Raw genomic sequence first — 20,811 nt, 5'->3', positions numbered from 1 at the left:
CGCTTTTCAGCTGCAGTGGAGGTCGAAGGAATTTCTTCACCATGAAATGTCTAAACCGTGTAATTAGGCATGAACCCTTTTTGGTATAGGTGAAGTTTGACGACTTCATCTTTCAAAATCCTTGTACATTCGCACTTGATGCATGGACATCGAATCCCTCCATCAACAAGATAATATTGATATCGTCGGGCCGTCTCCACAAACTCTTCAACTCCGATGACAAAAGATTCCTTCAAACCTCTCCTTCCACTATAACAACGATCCTACATCCATCCACGATGGTTGAGAAAATGGGCCATGTTCTGTGACAAACTAAACAAATAAAAACTTAGCCAAAACAACAACGCTCCATGTGACATAAGTAATAAACCTATTACTACTCAAGTCAAACATGGAAGGCAATTTCAACACTATTGTCATAGGAATTCAATAAGGGAATCCAAAGAGAAGTCCTCAGTATTGAAATGCCTTTGACATCCTAAGAGGTTGTGTATACAATTTGGGGGAGTCAATAATCTAACATTACTAAAGTTCTCTTTTATAGAGTACTTTCACATAAAAATTGTACATTGAAAGTGTTTAAGGTACTGTTACCCTTCTCATTCTATTGAGAATGTTTTTAGTACCATAGGACTTTAAATGACTACTTAACTTAATGAAGGAGTAGCCTAATAAATGAACATACGATATACAGGAGCATACAATATATACATCAACATACAACATATAGATAGTTAGTTTACTGTTTTGCTAAGTACTTTATTATACTTTGCGGTCTTTGGACTTTTAGTGTATTTTAGGTACAATTTTTGGGTTTCTAAGTTGACAAATTTTGAGTTTTAGGTATTTTATGTAGTGTGAGTGCTTAAATAGCTACGTTCTACCAATCTTAACTTGTTAGGATAGTTTATTTGTAGTATATTTTCCTACTTTAGTACAATTTGCAAAATTAGTACAATATTTTTCAGTTTAGAGTAGTGATTTTTAGCTATTTCATCTAATTTCTGTTTAACTCCACCTTGTTGCTGTTTTCCGGGTTGGTCTTGTGTACTTACACATTCTACAGTCACTTTTAACATTGCCTACTTAATTGAATGTTATGAACTCACTTTTGGTGGTGTGAGGGAGTGATTATTCTGCAGTTTTGGCCATAACAAAGTCAGATTTCGAAGTCTACCATTTGTATGTTGTGACACTTTGAGGAAGTCTAAAGTGAACTTTAAAAGTTGGTAGCAGAGTTCAATTATTGATATAATGGTCTAAGTGCATAATAGTATACTAAACCACCAAAAGTCAGTCAAATATAGAATACTAGGATTAGGGGCAAGCATTAAAGAATGTACACTACCATATTCTTCCAAAACATGATGTCTAAATATGCAAAAAGAAAACAAAAAAAAAGAGAGTCAATAATATAGTGAGAACTGACAGCAGCATGTGGTTCTTGTAGTTAGGCAAGTGATGACAAATTTATGAACACTGAAATACGGCGCCACAAACTTGTTGAACAATCGGCAAGTATGACCGAATCGTTTCAAGTAATAAACTCGGTAAGACCAAGTATCGTTCTCCCAAAGGACTCACGACCTAGTTTAGTTATGTGATTCGTTGATTATTTAAGACTTAAGAACGAAATAAGTGGATTTTAATATGCAAAATAGAAAATAAACATGTATGCATGAATTTGATCAATGGCTAAAACAAAATACAAACACTTCAATGGAATATATGGATGAGTATGTTGTTGGGGTTATCAATTTCATCTTATCCACTCTCATATACTTTAGGAATTGAACATTCTTTTCATCATTGTTAATGCCACTCTCTAAATTACCTTTCAAGAAGGTCTATCCCCAATTACGAGTTCATACGATTCCTAGCATTCCTAATAATTAGTTCTTGTAGCGCAGGAGCTTAACGGCAACCAATATACTATTGGGAGAAATTCCCCGGATCTAGACTTCCCCGTACGTTCCCGTATCGACAAAATCAATAATCATGCATTGAATGAGTTAAACAAAGCAAGCATTGAGCAAAGAGGAAAAACCCTAACTAATGATGAAAGAAAGCATAGGTCTTAAATATAAGATGTAAACACAAATTCCATATATGAGAGCTTCAAAAGATTACATTGATTCCCCAACAAACATACAAGGTTTAGTTCACCATATTCATGGTGAACCTAGATGAATAATAATGAAAGAATGAAAGATAAAACCCTAGAAAGGTGAAGAGGTAGCTTGAGCATCCAAGATCCTCCTTCAAAGGGGTGGAAAAGAGAGTGTTTGCTTCGTTTCTGCCAAAGATACAAACCCTAGGACGTGCAAGTCCTTAAATAGGGCATAAAAGTAACATAAAACAAGTCCAAGCCCATAAAAACAAAAGAAAACCGGTCCAAGCCCACTTACAATGGCGCTCAGCGGTATTTTACCGTTGAGTGGTACTAGCGCATGATCCATTTTGCCCCCCAGTTGTTGTTTTGCCCCTCAGCGGTGATTTCGGCACCCGAAAAGTGTCGCTCAGCGGTATTTTTCCGCTCAGCGCCACTCGGTCAGACTTTTTCTGCGTTCTGGTTGGTTTTTCAGCATTCTGGTTGACTGGTTGACTTTTCTGGTTGACTGGTTGACTTTTCTGGTTGACTGGTTGACTTTTCTGGTTTCTGGTTGACTTTTCAGCACTCCAATCATTCGATATTTCAATTCTTCTTTCAAATCATTCAATTAGCCTACAAAATCAAGGGAATCTTGCACAAAACCATTAAATTCACTTTCAACTCTCTTATTCTCAAAACTAAAGCAAAAATATGAGTTCAAGCTAGTTTCTAAGTCTTAAAGGTTGCTTTTGGTATCAAATTTAAGCATAAAAATAACGGTTTTTCAACCGTTATCAGCAAGGCCTGCTTAATTGTCCATTTCTCATCATATAAGTTAAAACTATGGCTGCCAGTGTCATCTAATTAATATGCTGGCAACGTTTAAGATTGTTGTTTCACGACTCAAGTTGTTACAATAAAAAGTCTTCAGGATTATTTATCAACAACAACACATTAAATTTTTACATAAATTTAACTCATGCATTTAATTAATTTCTTTAAAAGAAGAACTGTAATGTGATTGGTGAGAGGGTCGCATCTCCCAACAAAAGTTGTGCATAAAAGAATGCAGTATAGTACTAGGAAGTGACTCCTAGGTCGTCTCTCAAGGACCAAATTTGGTTCAAGTCTCAGGTCAAACACGCAGTGGGGGGGGTTTGAAAATGTTTTTGTGAATGCAATTGAACTAAAAAATTGAAAATTAAACACAACCGAATATAAATAAAAGCATTAAAATGAATGAAAACACTGGAATAAAACATTCAATGCTAAGGAGCGTGAACAGTAAAATAAAGTGAAAATGCAACCGAGAGCGAGTGAGGTTGGCGGCTCTCCATCGCTTCCTCCAAAACATAAGGGTGACTATAATTTAAATTGCAAGGGTTGGAAGCACCGTGCAGTTCTAAAGTTCAATCCCTTGCTGCACCGCTTCTCCCTCCTAGCTGGAACGTAACTCTCCAATAAATCCCGTGCACAACAATGCTTCCAAGTAATCCACCGTGTGCACCTCTTCCTCGAAAGCAATTGAGTGCAGCATGTGTTGCCTCCCTTTCCGTGACACCACACCCTTTCACCTAATACTTCTCATTCTAGCAATACGTGTGCTTCCAAAGAAAGGAAATGAAATTGCTTCTCGTTGTCCATGCTTTCTCTTAGCCGTAACATGTGTGCTTCCAATTTCAAAGAAAAATAAATATCTCCGTGCAGAACCCTTTTCTCCATCCTAAATGAAATTAACAAAACCCTTAAAATGAATAAACGCTACTTCCATCTAATCACCTTTTCACCACTCCATTTCTCTCTCAGCTCATCATCATCCACACTTATCCAAAAGAAAGAAGAAAACAATTGTGTTGCTATTGTCTAAAGAAAGAAAAGAAAAACTCATTTCCCTACTGGAATAAAAACCAAGATGTTTCATTCATCCCTTTGTCCCAACGTAAAAACTTGTTCAAGCATAAGCATAAAAACCCTCAAAATAACATTCAAAAGCAGAGCAAAGAGCCATCCCCGGCAGCTGGAAAATAAAATCAGAGAGAGTGGCGGCTGGAGCTTCCAGGTGTGCAAAACCAAACCCGTCCAGGCCGTGCCAGCTCCTTTCCTAACGTGCAGAGAGCATTCACATTTTTCTTCTCTAATTAAAAACGTTCAAGCCAAAAATAAGGACTCCGTGAGGGTGGCGGCTGGCTCCCCGTTTTTGTGCACGTTCACGCTGGATAAAACCTGAGAGGTCCCGCTGGAAGCCAAACCCAGGTGTTGGACGTTGCTTTTTGGGCCGTGACGTGCGTGATTTTGCTGGATGTACCAAGTGTGGGTCGCATGTTGCTGTCCACGCTCCCCTAGACGTGTCTCTCCTTGGATCCGTGGTATTCTTTCTCTGCTGCTGGGCCACGTGAACCAGCTGGGCAGTCCGTCACACCCTTTCTCTCCATGCACACACAACTTCACAGCTGCTGGACACTCCTCTGTTGGATCTGTGCTGGATGCACCCCCTATGCTTCCATTGTTGAAGCTGGAGCGTGAAGAAGGGATGAGCTTCTTGTGGGCCTGCTACTGCACTGGCCGTGCTTCTCCCATTGCTCGACACACGTTGCTTTGCTGGAAAATGAAGAAATTTTGATGCTGCTGGATTGGACGTGGTGAAGGCTTCTTCGTGCACCTCCTGGACGCGCAAATGTTGGATGTGGAGGTTGCTGGGCTTTGCTTCCAAGCTGGACCGTGAAGGCCACCTCCTGCTAGATGTGTTGATTGCTGGATGCCACCCGTTTGCAAGAAATCTCTGGGCCGCTTCTCTCCTGCCACCACGTGCTGCTCTCTCTTCATCCACTTACATTCTCCGTGCAGCTCTCTCCTTTTTCTGGACCGCGTGACCTCTTTCCTGTGGGCCGTGTGGCGTGGATTTCTCTCTGCTGGGGAATGAAGAAATGTGGCTGCTTCTCATGTGCTGTTGCCTTCTAGCTGGACACCATCCGTGTGCCTCCAATGCTGCTGTTTTGGACGTGTGTGTGGAGTGTGCTGGACCGTGAATGAAGCCCGTGATCCAACACCTTTCTTCAAGCCAAAAGGAAATGAGCCTCCCCATGAACGTGCAGATCATGACATCTTTTCTTTGGTTGTGGCCGTGAGAACCTCCCAAGCTGCTGTACTGTTGGGCCGTGTGCACCCCTGTGCTTCCCATTCTCCTGCTGGATCTCTTCCAATGAGCGTGCTCCTGCTACTGGACCGAGAAGCATCTTCTCCTAATCACCGCTAGCTGGATGGGAGCTGCTTGGATGCTGGACCCTTGTTGAAGCTGGAGCGTGGAATTCTCTCCTCAACGTGGTTGCTGCTGGGCGCTGCCAAGTGTGGGCTGTGGCATCCCTTTTTTTCTTCCAGCACCACCTCTGCTGGACCGTGGTATCTTCTGGATGCTAGACGCCACTCCCATGTGCATGTGATTGCTTCTTTCCAGCCCAATGAAATCAGCGTGATGCAGTTTGAATGCCAACCTTCACTTGTGCATTTCTTCTTTTCGTAACCCCTTCCTTTCCATTTGAAGCACCCCAAAAATGAAATTCAGACCTCCTCTCATTTTAGCTTAAAATATAATTGATGTGGCATTTCTCTTTAAGTCCCAAAATATTATCCAACAATTTTCCTACAATTAACAATGCAAATAATTAGCTCAAATAATTCAAATTAATTAAAATAAGAATTTTTGATCAAATTAAGCACAATTAGCAAAAACAGAAAAATACCGGACTTTTAAGCACAATTCCCTGATTAAATCTAGCACAATAAGCTAAGTGAAATTGAGAAAATATTGACTCATCAAAATAGACCACACTTAGTCTTTTGCACTCCTGGGCAAAATCAAGACGCAAATCAAGGAATAGTTCAAAGGACATCAGGAAAGTGACATAAACTCAGCACACAGAAAACAAAGACTTGCAAGGAAACAAACAGAATTTACACGGTCCTCAAGGAATCTAGACAAAGAAAAGATGTAGACAATATCCAACACCGACTCAAGGAATCCAGATACTTATGAAATCGTCCAAGCAATTCAAAACATGGTAAAATAATTAATTAGCTCAAGAGGTGAATCAAAAGTAACAAAACCTCACAGATGCACTATCAGTGTTTCTCTCAAGTGTATAAGGTAAAGAATTTCAACTCAATGCACTCAAGAAAGCAAACAACAACATACTTGGCAAGACTCTAATATCAACACTCAAAACATATGCATGTTCAAATCAAAAGGTCTTTTGTGGGTGAAACGGGGCCAAGGACAAGGGAGGATACATATGGATGAGAAGCTATAAACCAAAAGAAATAGATGAGCAATGGGGAACAAGTGTAAACACAGTCAAATCACACCCAAACCTCTAATTCAATCCTCTTCTTGCCTCCAATATTCACAAAAAAAAAATTTTCATTTTTTTTTTATATATATATATATATTTTTTTTTTCCATCCTGTCTCTTTTCTTTTCTCTCTTTTCAAAAGAAAACTGTAAAAGACAAGATTTACAAAAACAAAACAACAAGAGGAACCAATTAGCCAACTCATATGAAACTCCCAGGAGACCACACTTATTCCCAAAATAATTCCAAAGCTCCAAAATTCCCTAAGGCTAAGGTAATAATGGTTTTTCACTTAGGGCTAGTGTATGAGCTTCAAAACAAAGAAATGGGGAAAAGCATAGGCTCAAAAGGGTTATCAATGGATCAAAACAGGGTAGGCTCATCTGGCTCTAGAGGCTCAACAACAAAATGCCTTTATCACTTTCAAACATGCGTATCAATCAAGAATCATCAAAAAGAGTCAAGCCAAGACATATGTGCAAGCAATCAAGAGACATATCACACACAAGAAAGAATATCAAGTGGCTCAAATTCTCACACAGGGTAATTGTCACAATCAAATCAACCTCTCAAACATCATAATCATCTTCCCAAGCAAAGAAAAGCAAGGGATTTCAAACCAATAAGTATCAATCAAGTGAAGTGAAAGACGAGTCTACAACTTTAACACAGTCGAGAAATGAAGAGAATCATGCAAAATTGTATACAAGATAAAACAAAACTACTTAGAAAAGAAAAAAAAAATTTAACACGAAAAACAAAAACTAACAAAGAAAAATAAAAATCTCCCCCAATAGACCACACTTAAACTACACAGTGTCCTCAATGTGTCACAAACAATAAGATCAGAAATCAGAACAGTGAACAAATCATGTACAAGTGCAATAAAAGTACGGAAAGGGGGAGAAGAGAGAAAGAAAACTCCCCTGATCATGGTGACAGTTGCCAATTTTGGACTTGTAGGGAGATGTCTTCCACCAATGGATCCAGCCAGGAAGTTTTGAGGAAAAATTGCTTCATCCTCCATATTTGATCAAGCAGGGAAATGTCTTCCACAGCTGGATCTATGCAGTGATTGTTGATGAGCAGGTTCAACAGGTGCCTGCTGATCTTCAAACTATTGTGTATGTAAGCACCCTTGTCTTCCACTGGGGGTGCATGTTGGTCAAATTCATATGTACCTCCTGCAGCATGGTTAGTACATTGTGGTTCCAAAGAATTGACACACAGGGGTATAACACCCAATCCTAGTGTAACAGGCTGAACAATAGATAAACTCGCAGAACATGAATCAATTTCAAATTCAGAAACAATATCAACCACAGATTCAGATTCATGTTCAGTGCATGGAGAATAAATATTCGGATGTGATATCAAAAATTGGTTCTCATCATGCATAGAGGGAAAATTAAAATCAGACTCAACAACAATACAATCATCAGCATACCTCTCAACAACATAATCATCAACATAATCAAATTGAGGTATGCTTACCTCTTCTTCCTTGAAGATTGCCAAAGTGTGGGAAGATGAAGGTGGTCTACCTGGTTCAGGGTTACTGCTTATCTCTGCCTGCTCCTCAAAACACTCATCACTCTCCTCAGGTGCAAGAGTAGGGACATAGGATAATGGGAAAGTAGATGGCACAATAGTAAGCTCATGACTCTGTTCCTCATCTCCTATGTCGATGGCACTGACATCTTGAAATTGTTCCTGATTAAGTTGTGTGGCCATCTGCCCTATCTGGTCATTCATACTCTGAATGGCAGCTCCTATTTCTTGCTGGAACTGCATCTTCTCTTGCTGAAACTGAAGGTTCTGCATGGTCATCTGCTCCAACAACTCCTGCAATGTAGGCTCAGAAGTAGAAGGCTGAGGAGCTATTTGGGCAGGAGCATCATATTGCTGACTTTGGTATTGCTGGACTGGTGGAGGCATACAAGTACTCTGGAATGGTGGTTCTTGATAATGATGCTGTGGAGCATTATACCATTCCAAGGTAGAGTCATTCCATCCAAGACCGTTGCTGTAAACATATTGCACAGGGGAAAATTTGCTCAGAAACTGATGCTCAAGATATCCCCAATCGGTAACGGATCTTAGAGGAAGAGAGTCTTTCCAATCCTTAGCTGCTCCTTGTAATGAATGCGGAAATGCGCTCAAGAAAATGTAATCAAGAGGGACATCTGGAGGCTTCATTGAAGAGCACATGATGTGGAGCTCCTCCAAATGTCTGTGTGGGCATTCTCCTGCAAAACCATGAAACTTAGGCAGCAAATGTATCAGTCCAGGGGTGAGATCGCAATGAAGATCATCCTCCTTAAGTGAAACCGGCTCACAAAGAGCACTCTCAGAAATTAGAGGATGAGTCATATTGTTCTCAACATAGAAATCAGCAGAATATGAATTACAATCAGAGTAACATGCAGAAGGAGAATCATAATCAGAGGCACTAGCAAAACAAGCAGTATTCACGAAATCAAAATAAGTAGACATGGAAAAAGAAGAATACTAAAAATCACGAAACAAATAAAACACAACACATTTATACATGCAACACGCACACACAAAACAGAACATCACATCACATCACATCACAACACAAGACAAAACACAACACACACAAACACAACAAAAACCTAAGACCGAACCGTTGGTCCCCGGCAACGGCGCCATTTATGTGAGAGGGTCGCACCTCCCAACAAAAGTTGTGCATAAAAGAATGCAGTATAGTACTAGGAAGTGACTCCTAGGTCGTCTCTCAAGGACCAAATTTGGTTCAAGTCTCAGGTCAAACACGTAGTGGGGGGGGTTTTGAAAATGTTTTTGTGAATGCAATTGAACTAAAAAATTGAAAATTAAACACAACCGAATATAAATAAAAGCATTAAAATGAATGAAAACACTGGAATAAAACATTCAATGCTAAGGAGCGTGAACAGTAAAATAAAGTGAAAATGCAACCGAGAGCGAGTGAGGTTGGCGGCTCTCCATCGCTTCCTCCAAAACATAAGGGTGACTATAATTTAAATTGCAAGGGTTGGAAGCACCGTGCAGTTCTAAAGTTCAATCCCTTGCTGCACCGCTTCTCCCTCTTAGCTGGAACGTAACTCTCCAATAAATCCCGTGCACAACAATGCTTCCAAGTAATCCACCGTGTGCACCTCTTCCTCGAAAGCAATTGAGTGCAGCATGTGTTGCCTCCCTTTCCGTGACACCACACCCTTTCACCTAATACTTCTCATTCTAGCAATACGTGTGCTTCCAAAGAAAGGAAATGAAATTGCTTCTCGTTGTCCATGCTTTCTCTTAGCCGTAACATGTGTGCTTCCAATTTCAAAGAAAAATAAATATCTCCGTGCAGAACCCTTTTCTCCATCCTAAATGAAATTAACAAAACCCTTAAAATGAATAAACGCTACTTCCATCTAATCACCTTTTCACCACTCCATTTCTCTCTCAGCTCATCATCCACACTTATCCAAAAGAAAGAAGAAAACAATTGTGTTGCTATTGTCTAAAGAAAGAAAAGAAAAACTCATTTCCCTACTGGAATAAAAACCAAGATGTTTCATTCATCCCTTTGTCCCAACGTAAAACCTTGTTCAAGCATAAGCATAAAAACCCTCAAAATAACATTCAAAAGCAGAGCAAAGAGCCATCCCCGGCAGCTGGAAAATAAAATCAGAGAGAGTGGCGGCTGGAGCTTCCAGGTGTGCAAAACCAAACCCGTCCAGGCCGTGCCAGCTCCTTTCCTAACGTGCAGAGAGCATTCACATTTTTCTTCTCTAATTAAAAACGTTCAAGCCAAAAATAAGGACTCCGTGAGGGTGGCGGCTGGCTCCCCGTTTTTGTGCACGTTCACGCTGGATAAAACCTGAGAGGTCCCGCTGGAAGCCAAACCCAGGTGTTGGACGTTGCTTTTTGGGCCGTGACGTGCGTGATTTTGCTGGATGTACCAAGTGTGGGTCGCATGTTGCTGTCCACGCTCCCCTAGACGTGTCTCTCCTTGGATGCGTGGTATTCTTTCTCTGCTGCTGGGCCACGTGAACCAGCTGGGCAGTCCGTCACACCCTTTCTCTCCATGCACACACAACTTCACAGCTGCTGGACACTCCTCTGTTGGATCTGTGCTGGATGCACCCCCTATGCTTCCATTGTTGAAGCTGGAGCGTGAAGAAGGGATGAGCTTCTTGTGGGCCTGCTACTGCACTGGCCGTGCTTCTCCCATTGCTCGACACACGTTGCTTTGCTGGAAAATGAAGAAATTTTGATGCTGCTGGATTGGACGTGGTGAAGGCTTCTTCGTGCACCTCCTGGACGCGCAAATGTTGGATGTGGAGGTTGCTGGGCTTTGCTTCCAAGCTGGACCGTGAAGGCCACCTCCTGCTAGATGTGTTGATTGCTGGATGCCACCCGTTTGCAAGAAATCTCGGGGCCGCTTCTCTCCTGCCACCACGTGCTGCTATCTCTTCATCCACCTACATTCTCCGTGCAGCTCTCTCCTTTTTCTGGACCGCGTGACCTCTTTCCTGTGGGCCGTGTGGCGTGGATTTCTCTCTGCTGGGGAATGAAGAAACGTGGCTGCTTCTCATGTGCTGTTGCCTTCTAGCTGGACACCATCCGTGTGCCTCCAATGCTGCTGTTCTGGACGTGTGTGTGGAGTGTGCTGGACCGTGAATGAAGCCCGTGATCCAACACCTTTCTTCAAGCCAAAAGGAAATGAGCCTCCCCATGAACGTGCAGATCATGACATCTTTTCTTTGGTTGTGGCCATGAGAACCTCCCAAGCTGTTGTACTGTTGGGCCGTGTGCACCCCTGTGCTTCCCATTCTCCTGCTGGATCTCTTCCAATGAGCGTGCTCCTGCTACTGGACCGAGAAGCATCTTCTCCTAATCACCGCTAGCTGGATGGGAGCTGCTTGGATGCTGGACCCTTGTTGAAGCTAGAGCGTGGAATTCTCTCCTCAACGTGGCTGCTGCTGGGCGCTGCCAAGTGTGGGCTGTGGCATCCCTTTTTTTCTTCCAGCACCACCTCTGCTGGACCGTGGTATCTTCTGGCTGCTAGACGCCACTCCCATGTGCATGTGCTTGCTTCTTTCCAGCCCAATGAAATCAGCGTGATGCAGTTTGAATGCCAACCTTCACTTGTGCATTTCTTGTTTTCGTAACCCCTTCCTTTCCATTTGAAGCACCCCAAAAATGAAATTCACACCTCCTCTCATTTTAGCTTAAAATATAATTGATGTGGCATTTCTCTTTAAGTCCCAAAATATTATCCAACAATTTTCCTACAATTAACAATGCAAATAATTAGCTCAAATAATTCAAATTAATTAAAATAAGAATTTTTGATCAAATTAAGCACAATTAGCAAAAACGGAAAAATACCGGACTTTTAAGCACAATTCCCTGATTAAATCTAGCACAATAAGCTAAGTGAAATTGAGAAAATATTGACTCATCAAAATAGACCACACTTAGTCTTTTGCACTCCTGGGCAAAATCAAGACGCAAATCAAGGAATAGTTCAAAGGACATCAGGAAAGTGACATAAACTCAGCACACAGAAAACAAAGACTTGCAAGGAAACAAACAGAATTTACACGGTCCTCAAGGAATCTAGACAAAGAAAAGATGTAGACAATATCCAACACCGACTCAAGGAATCCAGATACTTATGAAATCGTCCAAGCAATTCAAAACATGGTAAAATAATTAATCAGCTCAAGAGGTGAATCAAAAGTAACAAAACCTCACAGATGCACTATCAGTGTTTCTCTCAAGTGTATAAGGTAAAGAATTTCAACTCAATGCACTCAAGAAAGCAAACAACAACATACTTGGCAAGACTCTAATATCAACACTCAAAACATATGCATGTTTAAATCAAAAGGTCTTTTGTGGGTGAAACGGGGCCAAGGACAAGGGAGGATACATATGGATGAGAAGCTATAAACCAAAAGAAATAGAGGAGCAATGGGGAACAAGTGTAAACACAGTCAAATCACACCCAAACCTCTAATTCAATCATCTTCTTGCCTCCAATATTCACAAAAAAAAAAATTTCATTTTTTTTTATATATATATATATATATTTTTTTTTTTCCATCCTGTCTCTTTTCTTTTCTCTCTTTTCAAAACAAAACTGTAAAAGACAAGATTTACAAAACAAAACAACAAGAGGAACCAATTAGCCAACTCATATGAAACTCCCAGGAGACCACACTTATTCCCAAAATAATTCCAAAGCTCCAAAATTCCCTAAGGCTAAGGTAATAATGGTTTTTCACTTAGGGCTAGTGTATGAGCTTCAAAACAAAGAAATGGGGAAAAGCATAGGCTCAAAAGGGTTATCAATGGATCAAAACAGGTAGGCTCATCTGGCTCTAGAGGCTCAACAACAAAATGCCTTTATCACTTTCAAACATGCGTATCAATCAAGAATCATCAAAAAGAGTCAAGCCAAGACATATGTGCAAGCAATCAAGAGACATATCACACACAAGAAAGAATATCAAGTGGCTCAAATTCTCACACAGGGTAATTGTCACAATCAAATCAACCTCTCAAACATCATAATCATCTTCCCAAGTGATGACTTAGGGCATGGACCCATTACTAGAAGTATGGCTAGAAGAATTCAAGAAGAGCTTGAAGATATGGACACAACAGGACGCGTTCTTTTCCTTCAATTTAAGTGGAATTTGAAGACAACAAGAGAAGGGTAAAACTGTCCAGTTGATGGTCAAAGTTGCTAGCTGCACCACCAGGCCTTACTAAACACACCACGGCAGCACTTCCGTCCTTCAATTCCACCAATTCACGTGTTGCTTTAGCTTTTAGCACGTTTTTCATATTTCTTTCACCTTTTGCACATGGGTCACGCTTTCCATCATAGCTACAGCTCCATGGATCACATATAAATTCATGGTTGCTACACTTGTAAAGTCACTTTTGGATAAATGAAATTCTGTTGAGATTTGCTGCTGCCAATTCTCCCTCCGAAAGTCATTACTTGCTTAAACCTTCCCTGCAACTTCCTTCCTTGTATGGACGGCTGTCTGAGTTGTAGTCATTCACTGAGCATATCATCCAGTTTCACTAAACTCACCATACACTTCCTCCGCTGCCATTAACATCTCTTCCAGACCTCCGCTGGAGCTACCGAGAATTATTCTCAGCTGAAGCTCGAGGTGCAATTCTCGAAGTTCAGCATGGCTCCGTTGAATCAGATCTCTCGGATCAGTAGATCAGCTACTCTGCATCAGTCATCAAGTGGTATTCAGAGCAAGGTTACTGGATCCGTGAGATAAGTCTTCATTCTATAATTCAAATTCTGTCATCACCATTCCTTCACTGTCTCTGCTGTTTCTGTTACTATGTCATTGGAAATTTTTCATATCTTTAGGATTGTTGAATCTTGAACCGTGCTATTGCTTTATTGATTCAGTCTTTTCATTTTAATCGGTTGAAATTTTTGTTTGAGTCATTTTAATTTGAACATCCATTCTGTTATGTCATATGTTATGTGCAATCCCGATTTTGTCAAAAATTCTGGTTAAATACCATGTAATCTGCATCTGTACTGGAAATTTTGTAAGATTCATGATTCTTATGCATAATATATGAGCAATGACAATTGAGATAATGAGCTCATGTGCATGAATTGGTAACAATGTTTGGAGAGTCCAGTATATCAATACAGAAAATTCTGCATCAATTTTGAAAAAAATCTGAAATGACTGTTTCATTGGCTGCAACTGCTATGAGACTAGTTCCTGCATAAGTATTGTGTTGTTTACATGGAAACTAGCCATAGACATCTGATTTTAAACATGGAATGTTTATGCAAAGTCATGTGGTGTTAATATTGGCAGTTAACCGAGCTGCAATTGGCTTAGTCAGTTTTTTTTCTGCGTGTCCAGTGGCTGAATGTTTTAGATTATGTCCAGCCATCTAAATCACATCCTGCCATTTTGAGCAAATTTCTTTGACTGTCTTAAGTGTACTTTTGTGCTGTTTGAGCTGATTCATTGCTAGCTGCAAAATTTAACTAGCACAGTTACTTCAAATTGCTTGCATCAGAACTGCTACTTTCAATTTTGGACATATAAAGAATTTTGAATCAAATTGTGGTTCAACAAGTTTGTTTTAATCATTTAAACATGATTGAATGAAGTGAATTTTGGCAGTAGCTGTTCTGTGCAAAAAGGATATGTGACTAGTTCAATTTTTGGGTCAAAAGTCTGTTTTAAAACAGTAGCAGTGCAGTAACTTGGTGGAATTATCATAGAAAATGTGTTTGATTAGTTAATACATTTGGATGTAGTAGAAGCTTGGTTTCATAACATACAGCTGATACACAAAATCCAAAATATCAGAAAAGCAAAGTAAAAAGCTGAAAGGACCAATGCATCCAATAGTGTGAACTGTTGAAACAACATTTTTTTGTCATTTCTGCATAATTGCTGACTGTTCTTTGAGGCAAATTCACAAACAGTTTGTGACATATGCCGGATAATGTTTTTTTGATCCAATTGTTAGCTGATTGTCATTACTGTGTGTCCAATCTATTCTAGAACTATTCTTAGGATCCATTTGAAGTGCCACCGTGATTACCACCTGCTTAATTCATTGATTTTAAAATTTTTGGAATTCTTGCACATAACCTGTTTGATAAAAGGTTCTGTGTTGGTGTCAATATTTTGGTAATTACTGGCAGTATGAGGAGAAACTGTAAGTTCTGAACTGGACTGCTGTGTAGGTGTGATACAACTTAGACTCTATACATACAAGGAGGCATCAAAGGAAGAAAGGAGAATGGTTAGACAAGCCAACATAGTAAAGCTGACGGAGTGGTAGAGTGGTGTGGCTGCTGCAACAAATTCACAGCAGAATTCACAGCAATTTCACAGCAGATTTTCTTCACGGTTCCAGCTTAGGAGAGAGTCACTTTGCAGCTGAGAGAATTGCATGAATCTAGTCTGATTCATTACTTGTTTGAGAGCAACCAAAGCTGCCACATTAAACTACATTCTTGTTCCACCAAATTTTGTTGTTTCCATTGTATTGCTTTTGTTTTTCTTTTCCATTTTTTTGTAAGTTGGCCATTTCAAGCAAGTGAAGTGGAAGAGCTCATAAGTGTTCTTCCCTCAGTTGCTAACTTGACTTAAAGTCTCATCACTTTAAAATTGGTAGACGGTGAGTGTGTCTTAGATTCCAAAATTTCTAAGCCTCACCTAGGAGACCTCACCTTTAATTTCTTTTTATTTTGCAAGTTTCGCCTAGGAAGTCTTAGAGTCCGACATTAGAGTCTAAGGTTTTCTTTCTTTGTGTTTGTTTGTGTCTCTATATATTTAGTGAATTTAGAAGTGATTTTGATTTAAAGACTTCTAGTAAGTAACTAAGGACATATTTGGCAAGGCAAGACTTGGTACTTAAGTGACCTACAAGGTCCACCTCTCTTACCTGGAATATTGTCCTCAAGTGAACTCTCTTAGTCTTTACTTCAAGAAAATTTTTAAGTTCATAAAATGTCTGGAAGACACTCCCCTAGAATTAATGAGGAGCCTAAAGAACAATTTTGTTTTCAAACTCTTGTCAATCAACTCAAAGAAATTGAAAGGAAAATAGGGCAAGAAAAGATTCAAAGAGAATTGCACAATGCCATGGTTACTAATGAGTTGAAAATGCTAAGAGATGAACAAGTTCAATATAGGGAGAGAAGCATGAGTGGAGAATCCCAAGGTGAGCAAGAAAACTTAAGAGTAGGAGATTACTATCCTTCTTCATCAAGAAGGCATAGGCGTGACTATGAAACTTTTCCTCCTCCTCCTAAGGAAGTCAATGTGGTATTGCCTCATTTTCATGGGAAAGATAACATTGAGGCTTACCTTGACTGGGAAATGAAAGTAGAGCAAATATTTGCTTGTCAACAAGTGTCGGAGGAAAGGAAAGTCTCTCTAGCTACCCTTAGTTTTCAAGGGTATGCAATGTATTGGTGGACTGCTCTAGTCAAAGAGAGACTGAGACAACAACTTCCTCCCATTAAATATTGGAATGAACTCACAACTGCTCTCAAGAAAAGGCACATTCCCTCTTACTATAAAAGGGAACTCATGGATAAGCTCCAAAGGTTACAACAAAAGTCTATGTCTGTTGAAGGCTATAGACAACAAATGGAGCTATACATAATGAGAGCAGGGATCACAGAGGCAGAGGAAACTACTTTAGCTAGGTTTTTGAGTGGGTTAAATTTGGAAATAAGGGATAAAGTTGAACTTCTACCTTATAGAGATTTGAATGAACTTGTTCAAATGTGTATAAAGGTAGAACAACAAAATCAGCGGAAAATTTCTGCCAAAAGATTTCAGTCTCCCTTTGATCAGAAATTTACTAAAGCAAAAGAACCCCTCAAACCTCTAGCCAAAATAGTTGAGAAACCAAACAAAGAATCCTCTTCACACACTCGCACAAGTGACATAAAGTGTTTCAAGTGTTTAGGTAGGGGTCATATAGCTGCTCAATGTCCTACTAAAAGAACCATTCTTTTAAAAGGAAAGGACATCTATAGCAGTGAAAGTGAATCCCCCACCAGTGATAGTGAGAGTGATACGGAAAAAGAAGAGGAAGTATTTGCGGATGATTGTCAACTTCTCATGGTGAGAAGGGTGCTTAGCAGTCAACCAAGTCTGGAACAACTATCACAAAGAGAGAACATTTTTCATACAAGGTGTAAAATTCAAGAAAACTATTGTTCTCTCATTATTGATAGTGGGTCTTGCTGCAACTGTTGTAGCACCAGACTAGTTGAAAAGCTGAATCTTGCTGTAATACCCCATCCCAAACCTTATAGACTTCATTGGCTAAATGAAGATGGGGACATTACAGTCAAGAATCAAGTTAAAGTGGCTCTATCCATAGGGAACTTCAAAGATGAAGTTATTTGTGATGTAGTTCCCATGGAAGCTTGCCATGTGCTATTGGGAAGACCATGGCAATTTGATCATAACACTATACACCATGGTCTTACCAATACCATAACTGTGCACAAACAAGACAAGAAATTTGTGCTTCAACCTTTGACACCTACCCAAGTGGCACAAGATCAAGCACAAATGAAGTCCGCTAGGGATCAGGAAAAGAAACAGAAAAAGAAAAAAATTCCAAAACAAAAGAGTGGAGAAAAAGAGGTGATAGAGTCCAGTGTTCCTTCCCACAAGGTCACTCAACATGAAGTACTTTTAAATAAAAAGACTTTAAACAACACACTTCAAGTTGAGCAACCTTCATACCTTCTTCTTTGCCAAGGAACACTCACTTGCACATCTAGTGAGTCTCAGACTACTACTCTTTCTCTTTCAATACAAAAACTTTTGAAGGAATTTGATGATCTATTTCCCAAAGAAATTCCAAATGGGCTTCCACCATTAAGAGGAATAGAACATCAAATTGACTTCCTTCCAGGGGCAACTCTTCCTAATAGGCCTGCCTATAGGACTAATCCCCAAGAAACCAAAGAGATTGAGTCACAAGTCCAAGAATTACTAGATAAGGGTTTGGTTCAAAAGAGCCTAAGCCCCTGTGCTGTACCGGTGTTGTTGGTACCCAAAAAGGATGGGAAGTGGCGCATGTGTTGTGATTGTAGGGCTATCAACAACATCACAATAAAATATAGACATCCCATCCCTAGACTTGATGATATGTTGGATGAATTACATGGGGCTCAAATTTTCTCCAAAATAGATCTTAAGAGCGGATATCACCAAATTCGAATCAAAGAAGGTGATGAGTGGAAAACTGCTTTTAAGACTAAGTTTGGGTTATATGAGTGGCTAGTAATGCCTTTTGGTCTTACAAATGCCCCAAGTACATTCATGAGACTTATGAATCATGTTTTAAGGGATTGCATTGGGAAGTTTGTAGTTGTTTATTTTGATGACATATTGGTATATAGTCAAGATTTGCAAAATCATGAAAAACATTTGAAAGCTGTTCTAATAATTCTTAGAACCAATAAATTGTTTGCAAATCTTGACAAATGCACCTTTTGTGTTGATAGTGTCATCTTTCTTGGTTTTGTAGTCAATAAAAGTGGGGTCCATGTTGACCCTGAGAAAGTAAAGGCTATCCAAGAGTGGCCCATCCCAAAGAATGTAGGAGAAGTTAGGAGTTTTCATGGATTGGCCAGCTTTTACAGAAGATTTGTGCCTAACTTCTCTAGTCTAGCTTCACCTCTCAATGAGTTGGTGAAAAAGGATGTTACATTCATTTGGGAAGACAAACAACAAAAGGCTTTTGAGCTACTTAAAGAGAAGCTCACTCAAGCTCCCATTCAAGCTCTTCCAAATTTTGCCAAAACTTTTGAGTTAGAATGTGATGCTTCTGGACACGGAATAGGTGCTGTGTTATTACAAGAAGGACACCCAATTGCTTATTTTAGTGAAAAACTTCATGGTGCTTCTTGTAATTACCCCACCTATGATAAAGAGCTCTATGCTCTTGTGAGGGCTCTTCAAACTTGGGAACATTATCTTGTTTCCAAGGAGTTTATTATTCATAGTGATCATGAATCACTAAAATATCTGAAGAGCCAACACAAGTTGCAAAAGAGACATGCTAGGTGGTTGGAATTCATTGAACAGTTCACTTATGTTATCAAATACAAGAAAGGGAAGGCTAATATAGTGGCAGATGCTTTGTCAAGAAGAAATATCTTACTAGCCACTTTAGGAGCTCAAATTCTTGGGTTTGATAACATAAAAGAATTGTATACTCAGGATAGTGACTTTGCCACCTTATATGAGGAATGTTTGCAAAAGCCACAAGGAGGATTCTATGTGAGAGATGGGTATCTTTTCAAAGAAGGCAAAATTTGTATACCCCAAGGCTCACAAAGAAAACTTCTTGTCAAAGAAATGCATGAGGGAGGGTTGATGGGGCATTTTGGGGTTGATAAAACCTTAAGCATGCTAAAAGAGAAATTCTTTTGGCCCCACATGAGGAGAGAAGTCCAAAGGCATTGTTTCAAGTGCATTACTTGTTTAACATCCAAATCTAGAGCAATGCCTCATGGTCTTTACACTCCCTTACCCATTGCTTCAACTCCTTGGGAAGATATTAGCATGGATTTTGTCTTAGGACTACCCAAAACAGCAAGGGGTTTTGATTTTATTTTTGTGGTTGTGGATCGTTTTAGCAAAATGGCTCATTTTATACCATGCCACAAGATAGATGATGCAAGTAATGTGGCTAGGTTATTCTTTCGAGATGTGGTTAGACTTCATGGACTACCTAGAGTCATCATTTCTGATAGAGATTCAAAATTTCTTAGTCACTTTTGGAGAACCTTATGGTCTCGATTAGGGACTAAGCTGTCTTTTTCTACTACTTGCCATCCTCAAACAGATGGTCAAACTGAAGTAGTAAATAGATCTCTATCCACTCTATTAAGAGTAGTCCTCAAGGGTAACCACAAATCTTGGGATGAGTATCTTCCACATGTGGAGTTTGCTTATAATAGGGTAGTTCATCGAACTACTAAAATATCTCCCTTTGAAGCTGTATACGGTTTTAATCCTCTCACACCTATGGATTTGATTCCCTTACCTTCTTCACATGAGTTTGTTCATCAAGAGGGAATATCTAAATCCAAATTCATTAAAAATTTTCATGAGAGGATTAGTAATCAAATACAACTACAAAGTGAGAGATATGCTAAGTATCATAATAAGGGTAAAAAGGAAGTCATTTTCAATGAAGGTGACTTGGTTTGGCTTCACCTTCGAAAGGAAAGATTTCCTATTCAAAGGAAGTCCAAATTAAGTCCTCGAGGGGATGGTCCTTTTAAAATCCTTAAGAAGGTCAACAATAATGCTTATCAGTTAGACCTTCCATCAGAATATGGTGTCCATTCTACTTTTAATGTTACTGATCTTCGTCCTTTTGCAGGAGTTGATACAGATGATGATTTAGATTTGAGGACAAATCCTCTTCAAGGGGAAGGAGATGATGACTTAGGGCATGGACCCATTACTAGAAGTATGGCTAGAAGAATTCAAGAAGAGCTTGAAGATATGGACACAACAGGACGCGTTCTTTTCCTTCAATTTAAGTGGAATTTGAAGACAACAAGAGAAGGGTAAAACTGTCCAGTTGATGGTCAAAGTTGCTAGCTGCACCACCAGGCCTTACTAAACACACCACGGCAGCACTTCCGTCCTTCAATTCCACCAATTCACGTGTTGCTTTAGCTTTTAGCACGTTTTTCATATTTCTTTCACCTTTTGCACATGGGTCACGCTTTCCATCATAGCTACAGCTCCATGGATCACATATAAATTCATGGTTGCTACACTTGTAAAGTCACTT

At 39.7% G+C, this 20,811-nt stretch overlaps 1 protein-coding gene across 1 annotated transcript; it reads left to right on the top strand.

Moving 5' to 3' along the window:
- Window positions 1–16,346: 16,346 nt before the first annotated feature.
- On the top strand, window positions 16,347–20,585 carry LOC148200638 (uncharacterized). The gene is made up of 4 exons (XM_088113013.1): window positions 16,347–18,078; window positions 18,526–18,840; window positions 18,931–19,291; window positions 19,895–20,585. Exons 1-4 carry the CDS (start codon window positions 16,347–16,349, stop codon window positions 20,583–20,585), a joined length of 3,099 nt encoding a protein of 1,032 aa, XP_087969139.1.
- Window positions 20,586–20,811: the final 226 nt, after the last annotated feature.

The sequence above is a fragment of the Vigna umbellata genome, chromosome 4 (assembly GCF_029865625.1).
Source record: "Vigna umbellata cultivar VRB3 chromosome 4, Vumbellata_1.0, whole genome shotgun sequence".
Lineage (NCBI taxonomy): Eukaryota > Viridiplantae > Streptophyta > Magnoliopsida > Fabales > Fabaceae > Vigna > Vigna umbellata.
Note: the sequence above shows the minus strand (reverse complement) of the source record. Positions and strands in the feature narration are given on the sequence as shown.

Excerpts from the sequence above, each read along its gene's own strand:
- LOC148200638 (XM_088113013.1), top strand. The coding sequence starts at position 16,347 with ATGAAAGTAGAGCAAATATTTGCTTGTCAACAAGTGTCGGAGGAAAGG. Across the intron at positions 18,079-18,525 it reads TGGGAAGTGGCGCATGTGTT|TCAATAAAAGTGGGGTCCAT; the intron begins GTGATTGTAGGG and ends TTGGTTTTGTAG. Across the intron at positions 19,292-19,894 it reads GGATTCTATGTGAGAGATGG|AGTAGTCCTCAAGGGTAACC; the intron begins GTATCTTTTCAA and ends CACTCTATTAAG.